The sequence below is a fragment of the Phytophthora infestans genome, genomic scaffold (genome assembly GCF_000142945.1).
Source record: "Phytophthora infestans T30-4 supercont1.163 genomic scaffold, whole genome shotgun sequence".
In the NCBI taxonomy this organism is placed as follows: domain Eukaryota; phylum Oomycota; class Peronosporomycetes; order Peronosporales; family Peronosporaceae; genus Phytophthora; species Phytophthora infestans.
Genome location: NW_003303596.1, coordinates 106,440 through 127,088, shown reverse-complemented (window position 1 = coordinate 127,088; position 20,649 = coordinate 106,440). Strand labels below are relative to the sequence as shown.

The following is a 20,649-nucleotide window of genomic DNA, read 5'->3' as shown; positions in this document are numbered from 1 at the left end:
ATTGTTGTGGGACATCCTAACTACATTTGTAGCTAGAGTTCACGTGGGATTTCCAACACCACAACTGGTGCCGCGACCCGGGAACAGATTGTGACCATTGTGAACTGTTTGTATGGCCTTCCAGTTTACGAGCTACCAAGAGAAGAAGGGCAAGAAAAGACAAGAAACATGGCGAAAGGACAACCGACGGTACCAGTTATGTGGTGTTGGAAATCCCACGTGAACTCTAGCTAGAATGTGGTTAGGATGTTCCCACAACAATACGTTTGCTAGACTAGCAAACTCTCCTACACGCGAGCCTAATGGCTTCATCTCGTCACTTGGCCGGAACAGGCTGGACATTGTAAACTATCTAATGTCTGCAGCTGCGAAAGTTGCGGGCAGGTGACTAGCAGGTGGAAAGATAGCAGGTGTTTTTAATCCTCGTGGTCCCAACAGCGGAAGGGTACCAGGCACGGGTAAGCCTTTTACGAGGTCACCGAGTGTTGAACACTCGGTGGGAAGAATAAAAGGGAGGCAATTCAAGCGCTCCCAGTCGTGCAAATAGGCAACAATAAGCCGTCACGTAAAACCTCCCGATAGTAATCGGCCAATACACAAAGTCTCTTGGCCTTGCCGGATGAACCCTCGCTACAGAGCTTCGAGTTCACTGACAGGCATAACACACTCAAACAAGCTTGACCAGACGCTTACCTTGAAGCCGGACGTCGCTCTGTGTGCTTGAGTGGAAATTCTGTTCTGTATTTAAGCTTACCCTTTCGGGTCTATTCCTAATAAGAAGTCCTAATCAAGTATACAAATATCAAATGAACAATGATCCGTTATGGATCTTCTTGCATGCCAAGCGTCGTCTGCACTGTCGCATGAGCATCTTTAACGGTCCGCGCCCTGTCCCAGACGGTGAACGTGCCTTCAAAAGGTCGCCGAGTCTTCCGCGAGCTCATCCCATCCGCCGCTGAGGGTTCGTACCGTAGATGGTCCGCTGAATGCGAATCCGGCCAGTCCATTATTAATAATAAGGACAGCCTGGATTCAGTGACATATGGGCCGTATCCAATACTCGTTGAAAGCTCGGGAGTGACGCCGTCGAGTCCCTTGCACCTTGGCGTCTCCGTACATCACATGACCGAGGGTTCGTTGCTTGAACATCTTGGGCGGTGTCACGTCTTTGTCGACGGGTGATAATCCGCAACTACGGAGAAATCACTACACCACAACTCTTTCCACATCCACAACCGTCGAGATTGATCTGCTCAGCTTTGGATTACGAGGTTGAAGTGACTGCGGAATTGCACATGATGTAAAGGGTGGCTGCGCTACTGCTGACTGCAGCGGATCATGACCTGAGGTGCTGTCTTCCCAGCTGAGTACAAGCCGTTTGTTTGAGAGAGCCTTTAGTGTATCTATTCCCGCTGCTAGCGCATCCAGCTTGCCGTGTAGAGATTCCATTCCGTTCTTCAGCACGTCCGCAATTTGAGGCACTACAACTGCAAGCGATTTTGTTTCAGGCTGATCCTTTGATCAGGAACTCTATTCGTTGCTGGTATCAACGAATAGAGTTCCTGATCAAAGGATGCGTACTCTGCAGTGGAAAACAAACTGTGCTTCCACAATTGATGATTGGGATACTGCCGCCGCACCACCACAGAGTCTTGAAGAAAGACCACTCGCATGTGACGGAGCATTTGAATGAAGGCAGCTCCAGCAATTTCACGCGTCGAGCTTTGAGCCAGTTGTTTAACTGCTGCCTCAACCTCAGGGTAAACCAATTGTTGTAACTCAGAGCTTGGAGTAGCAGAACCTCGCTGCAGCCAGTACCGCCACCCTTTGTCGGATATCCAGCCAAGGCTCGCATAGCCTTTTTAGATAGGGATGTAAGATAGCATCCTTCCATCCGCGCTGCATTCCACCTCCCAAGACGCCGAATTTGTTCTTCACTAGCACCAAATGTTTCCGTCAATTTCGCCCCCGATCCTCGATTAGCATGTGTCCAAACGGTTGAATCGATCCCGCACGCCGCAAAAGCTCGCTTGATACGATCTAACTGGGTGTTGTACGAAATCTCCTTCGTTCTGTCACCACCATTAATGAGGTGGATATCATACCACCTTTCGTGGCATGTAAAATTGGGAAATGGTTCACAATCAATTTGCCAGCGCCAAAAAAGATGGAGCGCTGCAGCATTCAATGGGCACACATTCACGTTCTTACATCGCATGGCTGCCCCGTACTCGATGCGGCCATGCTGATTAATTTCGCCTCGATTCATGATGATCACAAGTGGCGTGCATGTTTGCGAGCCTTTATCCGGTAGCTCCAGCCTTAACATATCAGGGAATTCAATAAAGCGGCGACTCTCGCCCCGTGAAAGAAGTGCATGTCCTAAAAAGAAATCTACACGATCACGCAAAGAAACACCGTCGTTTTGAGACAGCCAATAGTCAGTGAGTTGAACCATGTCTTCGACATTAAATCCATCAAGAACGGTACCCAGCGCTCGATCTGCGTAGCTTTTTCGCTTGCGCTCAGTTTCCGACCGCTTGAGCGTGTCGAAAATGTCGTGATAGGTCTTCCCACGTGGATGTGGATGGCTATTTAGAAGTAGAGCCTGCTGCAACTTGTTCAGATTGGTCACAGCTTTGGCATAAGCTTCAATCCCAGCAAAACTGAGAGCTTTAGCATCACCAGCTTTGGTTTTCTGGCGCTTGTTACCACGAGGAATAACGTGCGTCTTCAAAAACGTATCTAGTTTCCCTTCAGTGACAATACAGCCATCCAAATACTTTTTACCTGCACACCACGTTTTAAACTCGGCTTGTTTTGGAGCGTACTGCTTAACGGTGTTGGAAGGGCGCGCAGCGGCGTGATCTGTGATAATGTCTGTCACCACTTGATGAATTTCTTGAAAATTCGCAATATCATCACGCGTGTACTCGTCCATTTAGACACTTTGAAACAATCTCTACGGGGGTGGGGGGTGGGTGGGGGGGGCGCTTGCGAGTGCTCGCTGTCGATCACAGACTGGTGAGTTGGCGAAAAGAATTGGTTGCTAAAGGTATTTTACTATAGGATTTATCTATAGAGATACATAATTAAATACCTCAAGTATTTCGCAACTGCTTTGTCCAATACCTTCAGACCTAGGGTTTCGATCGAAAGACGCGTCGGGAGATACCGATTGTCGTTTGAGTGGCCAAAAAGAGATCACCTTAGGTGATTTGGTCAATAAAACAGTTTTCACAATTTTTCACAAAATAAAGAGATCGATGGTCTGAGTCTCTGTCACTCGTATTAAAGCTACGTTTTGGCTCACCACCAGTCGCTCAAATGTAGCTGTTGCCACGGAATTGCAATGTCAGCTACGCAACGATGCGAACATTTCTGAAAATGTGGTCGACAGCAGACTGCAGCACACGCGAAAACAGTTGTCGGCACAAACTCACGATAAATTCTTGATGATACCGGTACTTGCCAGTTGTGGCGAAAGAGACTCTCGCCATTAGTTCTCTTTCAGATGAACATTTCAGCCCCTTTGCCACGTCGATATCGGTACGCACATCAGCAGGTATACATACCATGGATCAAGGAGATTAGGCCAACGGGGTGGAACCGAAGGATGCAAAATAGTCCGAGTCTACGAACACAACGTGTTGATCACGCGCGAATACATGTAGTACTGCTGGGCAAATCGCTTTTACAGTACATTGTGTAGGGTACATTACGCTACACAGTATCGCTACATACATGAAATACGTGTACTATTATTAATAATAATACGTTGCTTGCTTCGCTAGCGGCTGGTACACTGGTTAAAGGTCGGCTACGAAAGATGTGAGTCGGTGCATGAACAGACAACAGCTGGAGGCGCGTAGCGGACCTTCTTACTCTTCGGATGGGGTCGGCCACCACATTCACTTTGCAATTTCTGTTGTGGAAGCAGAAGGCGAACAGTTGCAATTGCAGTAGCTCTGTAGCTCTGTAGACGAACGTAGCGATGCGGAACATTACGGACTCTACTTGCGACTACGGTTTCGCGCGGACAGAGGAAGGGTGTGTGCGCACGCTGTCTTCGTACAACCCGGATGCGTACCTCCACGTGCAGATTATTTATCTCGCTCTCGGCAGTGTGACGACACTCGCCAGCGCCGTTATGTACATTCGGTCACTCAAGTATGAGGCATCCAACCTGCAGCAGTATAATTTTATCTTCTGCTGCTACGCGTCACTGTCAATGGTGCTAACTGGTGCCGATCCGAAAAGTTATGGCCATCTTATTCCTCGCCCCATCAGCAGCTTCCTGTCCGATTCACTCACCGCCGCCCTCTACTCCGTGTAGTAAGTTGCAGGTTTAAATTTTGAGCTCTCGCACAAATCTCTAACCATATTTTTTGCACAGTATCCTGACTCTCGGATATTGGGCTACCATAATTCAAAAAGGTGCTGCTATGGGCGACAGACCAGCTCAGCTCATCTGCTTGGCGAGCATTGCCATCGCGGTTGTATGGGCGTTTTACATTCTGTATAACATCTCGCTCTTCTTGTCCAAGGGATTCAACCGCACTGGAATAACGTATCTGCATCTAATGTGGAGTGCGATAATGCTGGGCATCATTAGCACAGTCTTCTTGATCTACGGCTTGCGGGTTCTTTCGCGCCTTCAGGCATACGAACAGGAGAAGAAACTCCGGATACCCACCATGGCGTCGGATCGTGTGATGAACCACTCGTACAACATGGGGAGTCTTAGTGACGACGAAGATGGCGTCCCTGTAGTACAGGAGCCCAAATTCGCGAACCGTGGCAAGCCAAACGAAGGCCATTCCACAAAGATCCGCAAGATTCTGTACGTGACGGAGACGATTTCACTAATCGTCATCGCCGCGCAAATGTATATGGCTGTAACACATACAGCGAACGAGTCTGAAGAGCTCCAATGCGCTAATGGTATCGACTGCGAGTTTGTCAAAGCTGGTCTCAGCTACCTGAATGTCCTTCAGATAGTGTGTGTGTGGGTGGTGTTGTGGGCCTTCCGGACTATCAAAAAGAAAGAGGTAATCCCTCAACCTCAGGCGCCTTCAATGGCGTAGAGATCGGTGTTAGTGTAGCGAGTAATTGTGCGTTCTTTGGTTGTAACGAAATTCAAGAAGTAAAGGAGACAGAAGGTCTCAACGATCCCAACTACTTGTTCAGTGGGCAACTTACTTTTATTTTTTGGAACATGGTTGTCATTTAACTTGTGCAAAGCTAACGACATCGAGACGTCGGGTCGATAGGACATACATTGTAGGTCGTCGTACGGTAGCAATATTTGTTATTAACTGACTCCAATGTCCCTCACTGCGAAGAAAAAGCTAACGACATCTGACCAGCGTCTCCATCCACTCACCCCTCCTCGTGACGCACTTGACACACAAGGCTGCCCCAACACCTTACGACGTTGAGACCACGAACCTCGAGAGGTTCTCATCGCCGTTTCTCTGCAACCAGTGACCTACATCATTGGTTGCGTTCGCATACACAGCAGGCCAACGCTCGGACGCTTCGGCGACCACGGGGCAACTCTTTACAGGACGGAGTATCACCTTCCTCTACTAGAGGACTTGTGCCAACTTGTTCCATTCTATTGTGTAGCAAGTTCTCAAAGTGCAGGGAAAATCAAGAATTTAAGAAGAGAAACCCCACAGTAAAGGAAGCTCGCTTTTATGATGTGACGAAAGTCAATATGCAACCATGGCATTCTCCTATGCACGCTGTGTTGCTGCTTGATATTTCTTGTGGAACCAGTCCGCGATATAAGTGAAGGGTGCCTCGACACCCGAATTTTGTTGCTGAATAACCAGAGTTCTGTTCAGCTTCGGTTCTATAACCAATTTTATCCCAATTAGCTTACCGCAGAGCACTCAAAGTATTTCAGATCGTTGCGCGACGCAAATTCTTCTGCCTCCTTGGTGGAAATTGCGTCGCGGTTGTTATAGCGCAGGTCCGTCTTGTTGGCCAGCAGGACACCTGAAGCAAAGTTGTGTTATGCCGCCAAGGCAAATGCTGAGCATTTCATACCTGGAATGTTGTGGTTTGGCGACGCGTCTCGAACATCCTGGTACCACTTGCTACAAGATTTGAATGACTCTTTGTTATTCACATCGAACACCACGAGAGCCATCGATGCACCCTTGTACTGACAATCATGAGGGATACATGAGTAAGGTTCTTTCAAGGTTTCACAAAAAAGGAGTGGGGACGTACATGCACAGTGCCAAAGTCGAGTTGGTTGAAAATGCTTTGGCCAGCACAGTCAAAAAGATAAAGCTCCACAACGACATTTGTATCGGGGATAGCAATACTTTTCGCTGATAGCTCCACGTCTGATGTCTGTTGAGCACCAGAGCGAAAAACAGTGCTGTGTATGTACACTTTCACAGAAGAAGAACGCACCATAACGTAGTTCTTCGGGTATTCGTGACCATTGCTCTTGAGAACCTGCAGTAGGGCTGTCTTGCCCACGGTAGCATCGCCGACGATAGCTACCTTACAACGCAATACCGTCTATCATTTAGAACCAACACACAAACGCAGACATCGTGAGACGTAGGCACCCTCTTTGATACCGTGCCAGGGGCTTGTACCGCGCTCTTGTGGGTCGTCTCCATACTACGCAGCGCTGACATGATGACAGTAAGCCCCTCTAGGGTTAAGTAATTCTGAGACGACGGGATCCTTGAAAAGACTCCTCAATGCGAGGAGTCGGTTGCAAGGGCATACATGCATAAGTATACACTTGTGAATTGCGATGTTATTGCCACGACTTGGTTATTGGTTTCCTATCTATCTTCTCCCTGTAGGAACCTGGTATGCTCCCCATGATCTCGGGCAGCATTATCATTACTGCGCATTTTGAGAAAACGTGCTGCTTCTTGTCTTAGCAACTCACGCAACACGACAGCACCAGCAACAGTCTCTGCTAAGAGCAGCAACAAAAGGCCTGTTCCCGCTACAGCATCAAACGGAAGGCGATGTTCTGCGAAAAAGCTTAGGTAGACCAGCCCTGGGACCAGCGGGCAAGCAGACAGGAACATGAAGGCAGTGAGGGGGAACACCTGCGATCGCAAGTTGCCACGCGTGCCCAAGTAATATCGTGCTGTATCTGCCGGGATCAGCACAACTAGGCAGCAAACAGGAAGTGCACGAGATAACGATGAGCTATACTGAAGCGCAGTCAGCTTGCTTCACGCAAGTAAGAGCTGTTAGATGTTTATCCACTTTTGAAGCCAATGGATCGTTAGACTCCTCACCTTGTCGTGCAGGAGGAGGCATGAAGTCGGGTAAAAGAGGAAGCCGAACCATGCCTCCAGGCATTTTGCCTGCTGCAGAATGAGCCGTGCACGCCGTCGCTGCTTCGATATAAGCATACCGACCTGAGCAAACTGAAAGGTCCGCCTGAAAATAACTGATTCAATGCAAAGAGACACCACTGGGTCGGGCGTACTACTACAGTAGTAGTAATAAACTTGTATTAGACTCGCGTTGTAGCCAAGGTCAGAGCTTTGCTGCATGTTTAGCAGTCGAGGTAGTTGGCTGCCATGAGCAGCTCCATGGCAATCTCCGGCTCGATGATAAACTCTGGCAGGCGTGACGTGCTGTCTGAGTACTGAGTCTTGTAGTACATGTACTGTGAGACTTTTTCCAAGATAGGAGCGCTGATGTCGGGGAATGTGATCTCGCCCTTGCTCTCCGTGAATTGGCCTGCACCAGAGTCATAAGATATGCTGTCAACTATAACAAGAGAAACGGCTACGCACCGCTTAACATGGCACGGATGGTTCCCGACACCATGGCGCACTTCCTGCTGATGTAAATTTCGTGACCCTCAGCGCTGTGGCAGCAGATTAAATATTCAAGTCAACTTCATCCTGAGGTCCATTGCGCGGTTACTTTATCAAAGTTAGACAGGCATCAGTGCCATTAGCGGCTTTACCTGATCATCTTAACCATGTCTAGCGCCGTAGCCGCGTCACCAGTTTCCTGTGCCATGTCGTCTCAGCTCGAACTTGAGGGTTCCAATTTGCAACTTGCAAAACGGCAAAAACACATGGCAGCAATGGATACTTAGTGGGAGCAAACTTTAAGTCTCATTTAATTTAACTACTACAGTAAAATATACAGGAAATGAATTCATCGGTTTACCTCTGCAACATAGAAACTCTCTCCAATGCGATCTTTGTCATCATAGCAAATAATGGCAAATGGACATCACAACAACTGCATTCCAAGCGGCTCTGGCAGTGCTCTGCGCACTTGCGGCAGCAGGTGGAGTCTCTCACTTAGCATCTACCTTACGTATTGGGCCTAGTGCGTTTCTCCGGTCAATCCTAGCTGCCCTGGTGATTGTGCAGTTCTTCTACCTGTACCAAGCTTCAAGACACCACCTCCAAGTTGATTCATAACAGCTTTGAAACTTCCCACATCCCGCGCTCTCAGTGTTTTGTAATGTCATATTAACGGCAAATACAGCGCCCGTCTTGTCTTACTTGGATTCAGCGATGGATAGGTTAGCCGGCCTGGTTCTTAAGCACCTGGAAGACTTTTTTCTTGATCCACTCCTTGCCACAGGGCAGATACGTCTTGGTTTCGAGGTCCAACACAAGCGCGCTGAGGTCCGTGAGCGAGTCAATGTACGTGTACAGGTCCTGAATATCGTACGTAATATTCTTCATGCTCGGATTCAGCTGCTTGAGCTTGGCCTCGTACATCTTGACCACGCCGTCCATGCCGCCGTTCACCGACTCAAAGTCCAGATACGTGCGCGAGTTCGGATCGCGCGTGTACTGCACCAGAATGATGGTATGCTTGGCCTGTCGGAACTCCGCCTTTGTTGTGTACAAACACACACTCGTCAGCTATTGGACACAGGCACTTTCATTTACGCCCCCACCCTACCATCGTTTGAGCCCTCCTCCTTCTTTCCCTTTCCGAAGTCACTGGCAGGAAGGCTGATTTTTAACTTCGGAACACAAAATACACACCATATTACGGTGACTACACCACTTTTCGCTTCCGACGGAAGCGACCTTTTAGGATCCACTTGGGATGGAAGGTCAGGATGATGCACGGGGCGGAGGCGCTGCCAAGTCGGCCACTGTACTATTTGATGCATCCAAGAAGGAGCAGTTCTACCCGACTAGTGGGCTCAAGAAGCTCGCGCGTAAGCTCAAGCCGTTATGTCGCGTGGATGTCAATAAGGACGACTTGTCCCGAGACCGGATAAAGGATGCTAGTGTGCTCGTTTTCGCCGGTGTGCGCGAACGCTTCAGCTCCACTGAGTTTGCTACCCTCAAGGACTTTTTGAACAGTGGTGGCAGCATCCTCCTCATGCTGGGCGAGGGCGGCGAGCAGACTTTCGATACGAATCTCAATGGCTGGCTCAAAGAGTGAGAACGTTGCAATTAGCAGTGCGAACATGCTAGGAACTCACTTGTTGTGTTGTAATGCTGTAAGTTTTGGCATTTTCGTGAATCCGGATGCAGTTATCCGTACAGTCTACCACAAGTATCATCACCCGAAAGAAGTACTCATATCTAGTGGAGTCGTAAACAGAGAGCTCGCGCGAATGGTAACACCAAAAGGATCTACAATTGGCATATGTCTGAGCGTCGACTAATTTGGCTGCCTCAATACAGGTCAACGTGTTGTACGGGAGGAAAGATCTGCTGGTGGCGGGGCGCGAGTCAAAGCCTTTAGGGCCAGGTGGGGCGCTTGAAAAGGATCAAAAGGGGCTCACGTTTGTATACCCTTATGGAGCTACTTTGACGGTGAAGAAACCAGCAGCGCCTCTGTTATCTTCCGGTTTCATTTCGTACCCTGTTAACAGACCAGTAGTAGCTGCGTGGCAAGAAGGTGGCGTTGCAGGACCAGCATCAAAATCAGGGCGTCTTATCGTGTTTGGGTCTGCCCAATGCTTTGTGGACGAGTGGATTGATAAGGAAGAAAACGCAAAGCTCCAAGAGATTATTTTCCGATGGTTATTAAAGGACAAGAGCATCAGTTTAAACCATCAAGACGCCGAAGATCCAGATCTGAACGAGTACGTCCGGTTGCCAGACACTCAAGCGCTCAGTGATCGGCTGCGATCTTGTATGCAAGAAAGTGAAGATCTCCCAAAAGACTTTACAAGACTCTTTGACGACTCGCTTTTCAAGTTTGACACGTCTCTCATCCCTGAAGCTGTGAATTTATATCGTGAACTTGGCGTCAAGCACGAGCCTCTCACGTTGATTCCACCTCAGTTCGAGTGTCCTCTGCCGCCTCTAAAGTCTGCGGTCTTTCCCCCAGCACTACGTGAACCACCGCCACCAGCACTGGACCAATTCGATCTGGACGAACATTTTGCGAGTGAATCATTGCGACTCGCGCAGCTTACAAACAAATGCTCGGACGACGATCTGGAGTATTACGTACGCGAGAGTGCCGATATTCTTGGTATCTTACCGCGACTAGACCCAGAACGCATCGATGCCAAACACGTTCTCGAGTTTATCTTTCAGAAGGTTGTCAACTTCAAGAAACTCAACCAAGATACAGCTCCTGTTATCGTCGGCCCTAGTGCTCTCAACAATAGTGAGAGCACGAGTAATGTCCGAGTCTCTTCACTTGCAAATTTTGCAGAGTCTAAGGAGTCAAAAGAGGACAACGATGATGAATATGATGCCAAGGCCTCTTCCACGCCATGAGGTGAAGTAGCAATTATTGCGCAGCGTAGACAGCAGAGGAAAGTGGAGTGCAGTAATATTACCATATTCTAACGAATCTCTCTTCTATTTACGAGGCTTCTGGTATACTGTGCTGTTGCGTCCTAGAGAGTAGCCGCGAGTGCTCGTAAGTTCTGCTGACGCTACTTGACGAATGTGTTGCACATGTTCATGAGAGCTGGCACGTAGACGAGTTTTCGTGGCCGCCAGTACGTCTCCGAATTGTTTCGTTGCAATATCCAAATGTTGTTGCAACTCGTTCCGCTCTTGACGACGAGCTTCCAGACGCTTGCACATGGGTGTGTATCGAGCCATGATGTTGGCCACCTCGCGGTCGATATGCCCAATCTCGCTCTCGTAATGAGCCATTGCTGCCTGTGTAATCGCCTGCTTCTGCCTCATCGCAGCCACCAGTTTGTCGAGTTCACCAATCTGCACTCCAAGGTTTAAAAAGGAGTTTCCTTAGGCCTGATGACGGTGGACGTACACGGAGGGTGGCGAGCATCGACACGTCACCTTTCTCCAGTGCTTGACGCTCCATGAGAGTCACACGGGAGGTCTACAGACTCAGAACAAGTGTTAGAACTCGAGCGTTACGATAGAACATCATTGTATCGCTTACACTACTGAGCGTGCTCGTAGATTGAGGACCGGTTGCACGCATCATACTGAAGTTCTAAGTGCTAATGCGACCTGTTAAAAACTGCAGGCACTTATCGCTTTTAACTCAGCCTTCACCTGCTAAATATACGTTTTGACTAATGATAAATGCGGCCATGCCAACTCGACATCAAGGGGAGAGAGTATCTATTCACCGTTTTCCGTATCCTACGTCACAACGCACGCAGCCCACAGGTACCACCTGTAGCGTGTCCCCCCTTGAGGTAAAAATTACTCCACGTCGAGCTTCTTGGGATTGGTCCTCCTCTCCTGTTGTGTAGCCACCTCCTTTAAACTGTAGGAGGGCTTTGAGGCAGAATTCGTCCCATTGACTCGGAACTAACGTAGCGACCAAGTCGTTTATCCGTACTGCAGACGGAAGACGTCGTTGTGGATGTAATACTGGCCAGGCTGGTGGGCTACAAGTTGAAATACCTGCGTGAACTGGATCGGGTTGTTCTCCTCGATTTGCATCTTGCCCTGCACGAAGATGATCATAGCGTTGCCCGATGTTGACGGCTGAATGTCCACAGTCGGATACTCGTGACGCACGGCCGGTAGAGCCTGCATCTTGGCCACGATGGCTTGCTGGCCCGTGGACATCTGTCCTTCCCAGCTCAGGTTGGACACGTCTTGCTGCCATTTGACAAAAAACAAAACAAAGTTGTAGTAAATAATCCAGACCCTCTATCGGAGACTTAAGCGTGGCGTACGTAAAGACTGGCGAGTCCCGCCCGGTTCGTGTCGAACGTGGTGTAGTAGTGCTGCACGAAGGCCTTAGCGACCTCCTCGGCAGACATGATGAACTGCTTCTACTTCGCCCTTCCCGCCGTCTTTTAGAGAAATATTCGTGGTTTGGGCGGATACTGGTAAAAAATGTACAGGGCCATGGTATTGGATGAAATTATGCAAGACAAATGTCTACACTGTGTAAACGTTGCTTGGGAGCTACACCCGCTAGGACGCCAAGGCTTCCGAGGGGGTCAGGTTTTCGCGATCGCCGGTCTCCAAGGACGTCGAGGATGAAGTGGTGGAGCTGCCGAGCAACCTCAGCTGCTGGAGGGTCAAGAAGGATTCGAACAGCTCCTTGGATGCGTCGCACTTGGGGATCACGTGGCCTTGCGTGTGCACCGAAGTCAGAACACGGTTCTCAAGGGTCTATCGGCAACGCACATTATGAGGTTAGTCTCGTGCAGATGCACGCCGTAAGCTGTAGCACACTACCAACCTCTTGTTGTTTAAATATGTCCACCACTTGCTCGCTCTTTGCTGACGGGATAACATGGTCGTTCGAGCCGAATACGTGCAGCGACGCTATATTCGGGATAATACCCGAGTCCAAGGAGTATTGCGCCGAGCCAAGGTAGCTGCCAATAAGCACAGCCAGCTTCGGAGACCACTGTAATTCAGCACGCGCCTGCCATGTTTCAAAGTTGACGTAAGAAACTATTACAGTCTCACATCAGCCTCTACGCACCTGTTCCGAGCACATCCACGCCGCGAGGCTTGCACCTTGTGAAAACCCTACCACGCCGTCCACATTTCCCACCTCGAGCAGCTTCTCGCGTAGGAAACTCACGAGTACATCACGGTCACCATCCAGGTTGCTTGGATCCGCTTGGTGGATGCCCAGGGGCCGCCACCACGCGCGGAACTCGGCTTTCTTCTTCGCGCAGCGCACGCGCTTGTGTTTACTGGGAGCTAAACATGAAGTGTTTGGCCGCTTGCTCTGACGCGCCAGAATGGGCGGGGTAATGGTGAAGGGCCCGTCCAAGAAGACTAAATCCACATCGGCGTTGCGCAAGGGATTCGTCTTGCCCACAAAAGTGGTCGCGTCTTGGTACATGCCGTGCAGACACAGAAGACGCAGCTTTCGTCCCGTGCACCTGCTCAGCATGCGCGTCGCCGTCATGGTCGCGACCTAGCTCTGAATGCCCTCAATTTGTAGCCGCAATTGCAAACACTTTCATCCAATAAATAGAATGTTTTTGGCAAATGAAATAATAGCATTTTAGAATGATTATGCCTACTTTTAAATGTTTCACTCGGTAATAAGTGAGGCATTTATCGTGGCCAATCAGATCCCTACTTTTTGTCCCAACTGTCCCGACTTTCTTACCGGGCACCTGTCATATTTGATAGCGTAGAAAAAGCGAAAGAATTGTTGGTAGATACATGTACAAGCCTTAAAAGATTTCTTTTCTCCCCATCGATAGGATAGATAGGATGGCAACTTTAAAAATAAAGTTTGGTCACACAAGGAGCTGACATTGAAAATGAAACGGACGTCCTTATAGCCTAAATAGCAATGTGCCTGATATTTCTTTCCGCTCTCAATTTGCCAAAGAGACGATGGCAAAACTACAGGTTGGAAATCGCGTATGTGGTATTGTGCTTTGCAGATGGAATGTCCATCCGTTTTATAGCCTATATCGAGCATGGTCGGAGCTTAAAACCACGCGTAAAAATGAGATGGGAAGAGGGAGGCATCGATTTGTTTAACCTGTTTTCAGAGTTGCAAAAAGGGTCTCTTTATATTATAAATCGAGCATCAGGCTAAGTGAAATGGACAAAAGCATTGAAATGCACAATAAAAGCAAGAAGCACATCAGCGAAACTGGTATCATCCTTCGAGTGCTAAAGGAAAGCAGTCAGCACACTTACGATGTGACGGGTTACATGATGTGGAACACACAGGGGTACGGAGTATCCGGAGAGTTAACAAACTCTCAGTACATAAGTTGGAGAGCTAACAAGGTTTCTCAGTACGTTGGCTGAAAGCTACACGTTATGCATTTGATTAGGTTTAACTATGCTAGATAGTTAAAGAGATACATTTACCCCTAGGCGGCTTGGCCGCAATAATAGTAAATAAAACACTTCTGGTTTTGAAGCATAAAAGTTAAGGTATTAACTTTGAGCCCTGGTCTTGGGCTGTAAGTGTCCTTTGGATAAGAAGCTTAGTATTAGTGACTCTTTGAGTCGAACGTCTTCTTCTGACGCTAAAGCTACGGCAGCCCCGCTGCACTTGGTAGCACTTGTAGTCAATCGCGCTCCTGAGTCGGTTGACTATATCCTCTGCGAGGATGGAGCACCCCGTGTTCGCGAATTTACCCCCGGCGCAGCAGGACGCGCTTACTAAGCTTATGTCCTTGCTTGGCCCGGAGGGCGTGGCTCATCTTGCATCGCAAGGTCCAGAGGCGGTCACTGCCAGGCTGGAATTGTTCTCCCGCTACGAGAACGCGCTCTTGGAGCATGTCCAAGAGAAGATGAGCGCCGCAACGGCGGCGGCGTCGATGACGCGTGAAGAGTCTATGAGACTGAAACCGCTCATGGTGAGCGTAAAAACCTTCGAGAGGAAGGATGGAGAGAATCTATTTCTCTGGACCCGTGAGGTCGAGATGGCCATGGGATCGGCCCTGCTCCAGTCTGAGTATCAGCGCGTGGCGCTGGCTATCGCCAGGCTTGGAGGTCGCGCTCGCGAATGGGTACTAACGTGCGGCACGTCTGTTGACGCTGCATTTCCCACTTGGGATCAGCTGAAGCAACAGCTTTCGCGCGTGTTCGCGCCGCCTAATCAGGTGTACCGTATCCGGTCGAAGTTCCTTGCTACCCGCCAGGGTAAGAAGGATTTATTGGACTATGTCCAAGAGTTGATAGCTCTTATCGCCGGAATGGCGGCGGACCCTCTTCCGGAACTGGTCAGCGTGACCGTGTTAATGGAGGGACTTCGTGTGAGCGCAGCTCGAACGGAAGTGTTCCGTGTACACCCTAACGCTTTCGAAGAGGCGGTGGATGTGGCATTGAATGCCGAGCACAACTTCAGGTCGGCGCGACCTCCAAGAGCTTGCGCTGGTAGCGCAAGCTCTTTGAGCGGTCCAGAGCCGATGGACCTCAGCTATGCGGAAGGTGAAGAAGCGGAGCTTCTTGCTGCGGAGCAGCGCGCCGGCATCCGCCGATGCTTTGTGTGCAATAGCACTAAGCACTTGAGGGCCTATTGCCCTCTGCGCAAGAAGCGCGAGGATCCGGCGAGCCAACCCTCCGGGTCATCGCCGGGAAACGGCAACTCTCAGTAGGCGCGGGGCGGCCTAGTGGGGAAGAACTGAGTGCTGTTGTGCCTCGAAGAGGTAGAGGGCAACGGGGCTCAGCCCCGAAGAGAGCTGAGCTCTCTTACGAGAAGAGTGCGTGCAAGCCGGGCTTGCTGGTCGTTCAAGCGAACGTGAAGGGCTTTGCAAAGCCATGTAGAGTCTTGATTGACTCGGGAGCCTCGGGCAACTACGCCCGTCGCTCCACCCTTGAAGGGGGTCAGATGTATGATGAAGCACTGGAAGTGCCAACGAGAGATACGATCTCTGTCCGGCTCGCGACGGGGACACTGGTAACTGTGTCGAAGCTCTCTGTCGACCTTGGAGTGAAGTTTGAGAACTTCGATAGCGTGGAACGCTGTTTGGTCTTAGACCTGGATGCGAGGTATGACCTCATCCTTGGCATGGCATGGTTGGAACGCCATGAGCCATGGATCGACTGGCAGTCGAAAACGCTGGGTGCGTCGCACCCTGTTCCTAGTGGAGCTTTGGTGAGTCATGAACCCACCTCTGCTAGGAAGCAGAAGCGCTTTTGGCGCGAGCACGAGGCCGAGGCGGCCTTAGTGCTGGACATTGGTATGTCCGAAATTGTTAGCAACGAGGTTGCTGTTTGCCCTGAGGGCGTACGTGGTGAGGCACGTTAGCCGCTGAGCGGTGCAGGTCAGGTCAATGACCAACTGCTGGGTCCTGGTGAGGACGAGCGCGGAGTGGCGCGTAATCCACTGAGTGGTACGAATCTGTTCGATGACCTACCGCTGCGTGACCCGAGGGTCGCGGTCGACTACGAGTCGAGGCATCATGGGCGTGGCCCAGGAGATGCAGGTGAAGTGACACCTAGTTCACTGTGTGAAGGTCGAGGACCTCTTGGCTTTCAGCCAAGTGTCTTGCGAGACACTGTATCCTCTTCGAGGAGTGATGGTGCTGCTGCACCCGGCGGTGGTGACGGAGATGTCGCCACACCGCCCTCTTCCGGCCGGGCTCGGTCGCGGAGGGAGAGGAGAAGAAGACGCAAGGCGTCTGTGACGTCTTTGACGTCGGACGATGTGTCCAACGTGACGAGCGGTGATACTCCACGTGATTTCTGTGAACAGCTGTATACACTCGTGAACGGAGTGACGGGGGAGGTAAAAGGCGATATCAGCCTTGACACTCTGCCCGCTGCAGATGCTCTGCTAGAGCTGGACGAGATGTCCATTGCCGAGTTTGGCGAAGCCTTAAAGGCAGGCGAGCTAGCCGAGGTGGTCCTGCTGGGACCTGAGGAGGAGTTGAACTCCTCATTCGTCGTGGACGACGCGGTCCTAGAGGACACCAAGAAGGCGCTGAGCGCAAGAAGTGGATCGGCGATCCTCAAAGATCCTTCGGATCCCTTCTACCCGGTGGTGAAGGAGTATGGAGACGTTGTCTCGAAAGACCCACCGACGAGCCTGCCTCCGGATCGAGGCGTGTGTCATGAGATTGACCTGGTTCCTGGAACCAAATACTGCGTAACAAGGCAATGGCCTTTGCCGAAAGAGCAGTGTGACGTCATTGACGCATTCTTCCGTGCGAAGCACGAGGCAGGGATGGTGCGTGAGAGTAAGTCTCCGCACGTGACACCCACGTTCTGTGTCAGAAAGCCGAACGGCAAGTGGCGCATTGCTCATGCTTTTAACAAGCTAAATGCGGCCACTATCCCGGCGCAAACGCCGATTCCTCGCAATGATGTTCTGCAGAACAACATGGTAGGCTGTGCGTTGTACAGCGCGCTCGACTTGGTCGATGGCTACTACCAATTGCTCATGAGAACGAGCGACATTCCGCTGACAGCGGTGAGTACTCCGAGCGGTATGCTCTGGGAGTGGCTGGTCATGCCCCAGGGGCTGTCGAACGCACCAGCAACGTTCAATCGTCTTGTGACGCAGTTGTTTAGGCCCCACCGGGCGTACGCTCAGACGTACTTTGACGATATATTCGTCCATAGTCGTGCTGAGCACGGAAAGTCAGACGTGGAAAACCACATTGACCACTTGCGAGCGGTGCTCGAGTGCATGCGCACTAATAAGTTGTATGCCAACTTGGATAAGTGCGTCTTTGGCGCGGAGGAAATACCTTTCCTCGGGTGCTTCATTGGGAAGCGTGGCTTAAGGGCAGATCCTGCCAAAGTCAAGGCCATAGTGGACTTGCCGGTTCCCAAGAACCAAAAGGACTTACGCAAGTGGCTAGGCTTAGCCAATTACTTGCACAAGTACAGCGCAAACTACGCGGAGATGGCTCGGCCATTATCAGATCTCCTTAAGAAGGACGCACCATGGTGCTGGAACGTCGAGCACGACGGAGCCTTTGAGGCTGCGAAGGAGAGCCTTCTCCAGGCTCCGATCCTTGCGCTACCGGACCCGGATAGTCCGTTTAGCGTCGTCTGTGACGCCTCCGATTTTGCAATCGGTTGTGCTTTACTACAAGCAGACGCCGAAGGGCGTGAACGCGTGATCGAGTTTGAGTCTCGCCAGCTCAAAGCTGCAGAGAAGAACTATCCAGTTCATGACAAAGAGCTACTCGCAATGAAGTATGCTCTAGTCAAATTCAGGGTACACCTGCTAGGCTCTAAGCCTTTTGTGATCTTTACTGATCATGCGTCGTTACGCACTGCGACACAGTCGCCTCATCTCTCTCAGAGAATGGCAAGATGGCTTTCCTTCTTTGCCGAGTATAACTTCGAGGTGAAGTACAAGCCGGGGCGGCTTAATGTAGTGACCGATGCGCTCTCGCGCAGGCCGGACTACGAGTTAGCTCATGTCACGACAGTGACGTCGTCAGTGCGTGACTTGATACGCGGAGCGTATGCACAAGACGACATGTGCGTAGCGCTGCTACGGGCTCTTGGGAGCGAAGAGTTTAACGACTCTGACAACGAATTGTCTGGGCGCTTACGCGCGAGGCTGCATCGATACTCACTCGATGGCGGCCTGCTGTACTACAGCACCGACTCTGAGGATAACCCTCGTGTAGTCGTTCCTCATGATGAGGATCTAAAGTATCGAATCCTCTATGAGGTTCATGATACGCCCGTGGGCGGGCACTTAGGTCGGGAGAAGACCTATGGCTCGGTGAGCTCGATGTACTGGTGGCCCAAGATGTATAAGTGGGTCGGCTCCAATGTACGCACGTGTGAGACGTGTCAACGGACAAAGTCCGCGCCGAGCACGGCAGCGCCATTGGCGAGTTTGCCTGTCCCCAAGAGATGTTGGCAGTCCATGAGTATGGACTTTGTGTTTGGCCTTCCCAAGGACAAGACAGGAAACACGGGCATTGTGGTCTTTGTAGACCGATTGAGCAAGATGGCTCATCTAGCGGCGGTGCCGGACACCATAGATGGTGAAGGTACAGCTTTGCTGATTTTAGACCGAGTCTTTCGCCAACATGGCTTGCCTGAGGCAATTGTCTCGGATCGAGACCCGCGCTTCACCGCGAAGTTCTGGACGTCCCTCTTTAGAGTGCTCGGCACTCGTTTGGACATGTCCACAGCGGACCATCCGCAGACCGATGGTCAAACCGAACGCGTGAATCGCGTTGTGGAGGACATCCTCCGAAGCGTATGCGCTGAGGCGCCAAAACGCTGGAGCCAGCTGCTCCCACTCGTTGAGTTCGCATTACATAATGCAGTGCACGCCTCGACAGGCTACACTCCGTTCTATGTGAACGGCTTGGTTAGCCCTCGCGTCCCACTGACGCCGCCACGCAGTGGCTCAGGGCTTGATGGGGGAGGGATAGCCGAGCGGCTAGCTGATGTCAGCACTGTTGCGGTTCGCAAGCAAGTCAATGACTTTGTCTCTTTGAGACTAAGCGTAAGGCGTCTAGTACGCGACGCTATGGCTGAAAGCCAAAACATGCAAAAAGAAGATGCAGATGCCAAAGGCAGACACAATGAAGAAAGGTTTGAGGTCAGAGACCAAGTTTTATTAAATGCAAAAAACCTACCTACTATTGCAGTGTCTGCAGTCTTTAAGACAAAATTGAGACCACGGTTCATAGGACCGTTCAAGGTCGTGGCCAAGAAGGGCCTAGCGTATACGCTTAACCTTCCGAAGAAGATGCGCACGCATCCAGTCTTCTACCTTAGCTTACTCAAGCCGTATCAGGACCCTGCTCAGGTGAGCACGGAGGCGTTGGCGCCAACGGTGGCTGGGCCACGACAGGCTGCGCAACAGCGGGAGACCGAACCACGGCAGGCTGAACGACAGCAGGTGGCGGGGCCACAAGACGCAACAGCAAGTCGATCTGACCTTGCAGCTGAGCGACTTGACGCTCAAGGTCCGCGACTCGGTTCTGAACCGACTGTGGTTGTTCAAACCAGTCCACGCGGTGGTTCGTCTCATCGAGACCATCTGCAAGGCGACTCAGAGAGTCAGTCGTATCATGGAGATACTGGCTCAGAGAACCCACACGCTGCTCCAGCGCGAACACGTCGCTGCGACTCGCGACGCGAGAGTCCAGCTGAGGCTCGGCCTCCTTCTGCTCTGCTCGACGAGCACGGCGAGCTCCACTTCCATGTGGAACGCGTGGTGGCGAGGCGCAGGCGCCAGGGTCGTACGCAGTACCTTGTGAAATGGAGGGGTTATCCTCACTCACAAAACGCTTGGGAGTTTGAGGTTGTCCTCCGGCAGTACTGCCCTGACGTCGTCGGCGCTTTTGATCGGGCACACTCACTGCCCCGCCGCTACGGCGTACGACCGCGTCGTCAGGCGCCGAGCGCTTCCCGCCGCTAGAACGCGGGGATGACAGGTCGGTTGCTGAGCTCAAGCTCCGACCAATGGCTGTAGCAGCCGGCTCATAGGAATGAGCGGCGCTCGCAACATGAGCAAGAGGTGGTGACGCCTCGAGGTGATGGGGACGGGGTCCGAGTGTTCGTCGACGTGCTTTCGACTTAGCGAAGTCTAAGCGCAAACGTCTCTCAAGACGAATATCAGTTTCAGAGAAACTTGCTCGAAGAGCATTGTAGGAGCGGAGCCGTCGAGCTCCCTCCACCCAGCTTCGGAATTGTGCTTCATAAGCACGCTGGGATTCCCCAGGGTTGAGAACAACCGGAATGGGTCGCATAGAGGGAACCGGTTGGCGGTTGAGCTGCATCTGCAGGCGCGCCTGATACTCCTGAGGAGTTGTGACTTGTGGAGTCAGATATCGCTCTC

At 51.1% G+C, this 20,649-nt stretch overlaps 9 protein-coding genes across 9 annotated transcripts; 2 read left to right on the top strand and 7 right to left on the bottom strand.

Moving 5' to 3' along the window:
- Positions 1–3,994: 3,994 nt before the first annotated feature.
- Positions 3,995–5,087, top strand: PITG_20750 (uncharacterized protein; the record flags this gene model as incomplete). The annotated part of the gene is made up of 2 exons (XM_002895528.1): positions 3,995–4,335; positions 4,397–5,087. 2 exons carry the CDS (start codon positions 3,995–3,997, stop codon positions 5,085–5,087), a joined length of 1,032 nt encoding a protein of 343 aa, XP_002895574.1.
- A 597-nt stretch (positions 5,088–5,684) lies between these two features.
- PITG_20749 (sporangia induced conserved hypothetical protein) lies at positions 5,685–6,665 on the bottom strand (the record flags this gene model as incomplete). The annotated part of the gene is made up of 5 exons (XM_002895527.1): positions 5,685–5,828; positions 5,891–6,175; positions 6,244–6,369; positions 6,433–6,543; positions 6,624–6,665. The coding sequence occupies 4 exons, from the start codon at positions 6,663–6,665 to the stop codon at positions 6,023–6,025; spliced, it is 432 nt and encodes a 143-aa protein (XP_002895573.1).
- Positions 6,666–6,790: 125 nt separating this feature from the next.
- On the bottom strand, positions 6,791–7,406 carry PITG_20748 (uncharacterized protein; the record flags this gene model as incomplete). Its single annotated transcript, XM_002895526.1, has 3 exons — positions 6,791–6,822; positions 6,884–7,217; positions 7,290–7,406. 3 exons carry the CDS (start codon positions 7,404–7,406, stop codon positions 6,791–6,793), a joined length of 483 nt encoding a protein of 160 aa, XP_002895572.1.
- A 67-nt stretch (positions 7,407–7,473) lies between these two features.
- On the bottom strand, positions 7,474–8,037 carry PITG_20747 (transcription elongation factor B polypeptide 1; the record flags this gene model as incomplete). The annotated part of the gene is made up of 3 exons (XM_002895525.1): positions 7,474–7,740; positions 7,797–7,870; positions 7,973–8,037. 3 exons carry the CDS (start codon positions 8,026–8,028, stop codon positions 7,553–7,555), a joined length of 318 nt encoding a protein of 105 aa, XP_002895571.1.
- A 424-nt stretch (positions 8,038–8,461) lies between these two features.
- Positions 8,462–8,962, bottom strand: PITG_20746 (protein enhancer of rudimentary; the record flags this gene model as incomplete). The annotated part of the gene is made up of 2 exons (XM_002895524.1): positions 8,462–8,864; positions 8,935–8,962. One exon carries the CDS (start codon positions 8,763–8,765, stop codon positions 8,547–8,549), a length of 219 nt encoding a protein of 72 aa, XP_002895570.1.
- An 84-nt stretch (positions 8,963–9,046) lies between these two features.
- Positions 9,047–10,724, top strand: PITG_20745 (Intraflagellar Transport Protein 52; the record flags this gene model as incomplete). The annotated part of the gene is made up of 3 exons (XM_002895523.1): positions 9,047–9,425; positions 9,493–9,607; positions 9,675–10,724. 3 exons carry the CDS (start codon positions 9,085–9,087, stop codon positions 10,722–10,724), a joined length of 1,506 nt encoding a protein of 501 aa, XP_002895569.1.
- Positions 10,725–10,762: 38 nt separating this feature from the next.
- PITG_20744 (uncharacterized protein) lies at positions 10,763–11,403 on the bottom strand (the record flags this gene model as incomplete). Its single annotated transcript, XM_002895522.1, has 3 exons — positions 10,763–11,174; positions 11,230–11,301; positions 11,365–11,403. 2 exons carry the CDS (start codon positions 11,281–11,283, stop codon positions 10,809–10,811), a joined length of 420 nt encoding a protein of 139 aa, XP_002895568.1.
- A 129-nt stretch (positions 11,404–11,532) lies between these two features.
- On the bottom strand, positions 11,533–12,234 carry PITG_20743 (nuclear transport factor, putative; the record flags this gene model as incomplete). The annotated part of the gene is made up of 2 exons (XM_002895521.1): positions 11,533–12,038; positions 12,116–12,234. 2 exons carry the CDS (start codon positions 12,200–12,202, stop codon positions 11,763–11,765), a joined length of 363 nt encoding a protein of 120 aa, XP_002895567.1.
- A 125-nt stretch (positions 12,235–12,359) lies between these two features.
- PITG_20742 (uncharacterized protein) lies at positions 12,360–13,314 on the bottom strand (the record flags this gene model as incomplete). The annotated part of the gene is made up of 3 exons (XM_002895520.1): positions 12,360–12,560; positions 12,631–12,819; positions 12,880–13,314. 3 exons carry the CDS (start codon positions 13,312–13,314, stop codon positions 12,360–12,362), a joined length of 825 nt encoding a protein of 274 aa, XP_002895566.1.
- Between the last annotated feature and the right edge of the window lie 7,335 nt (positions 13,315–20,649).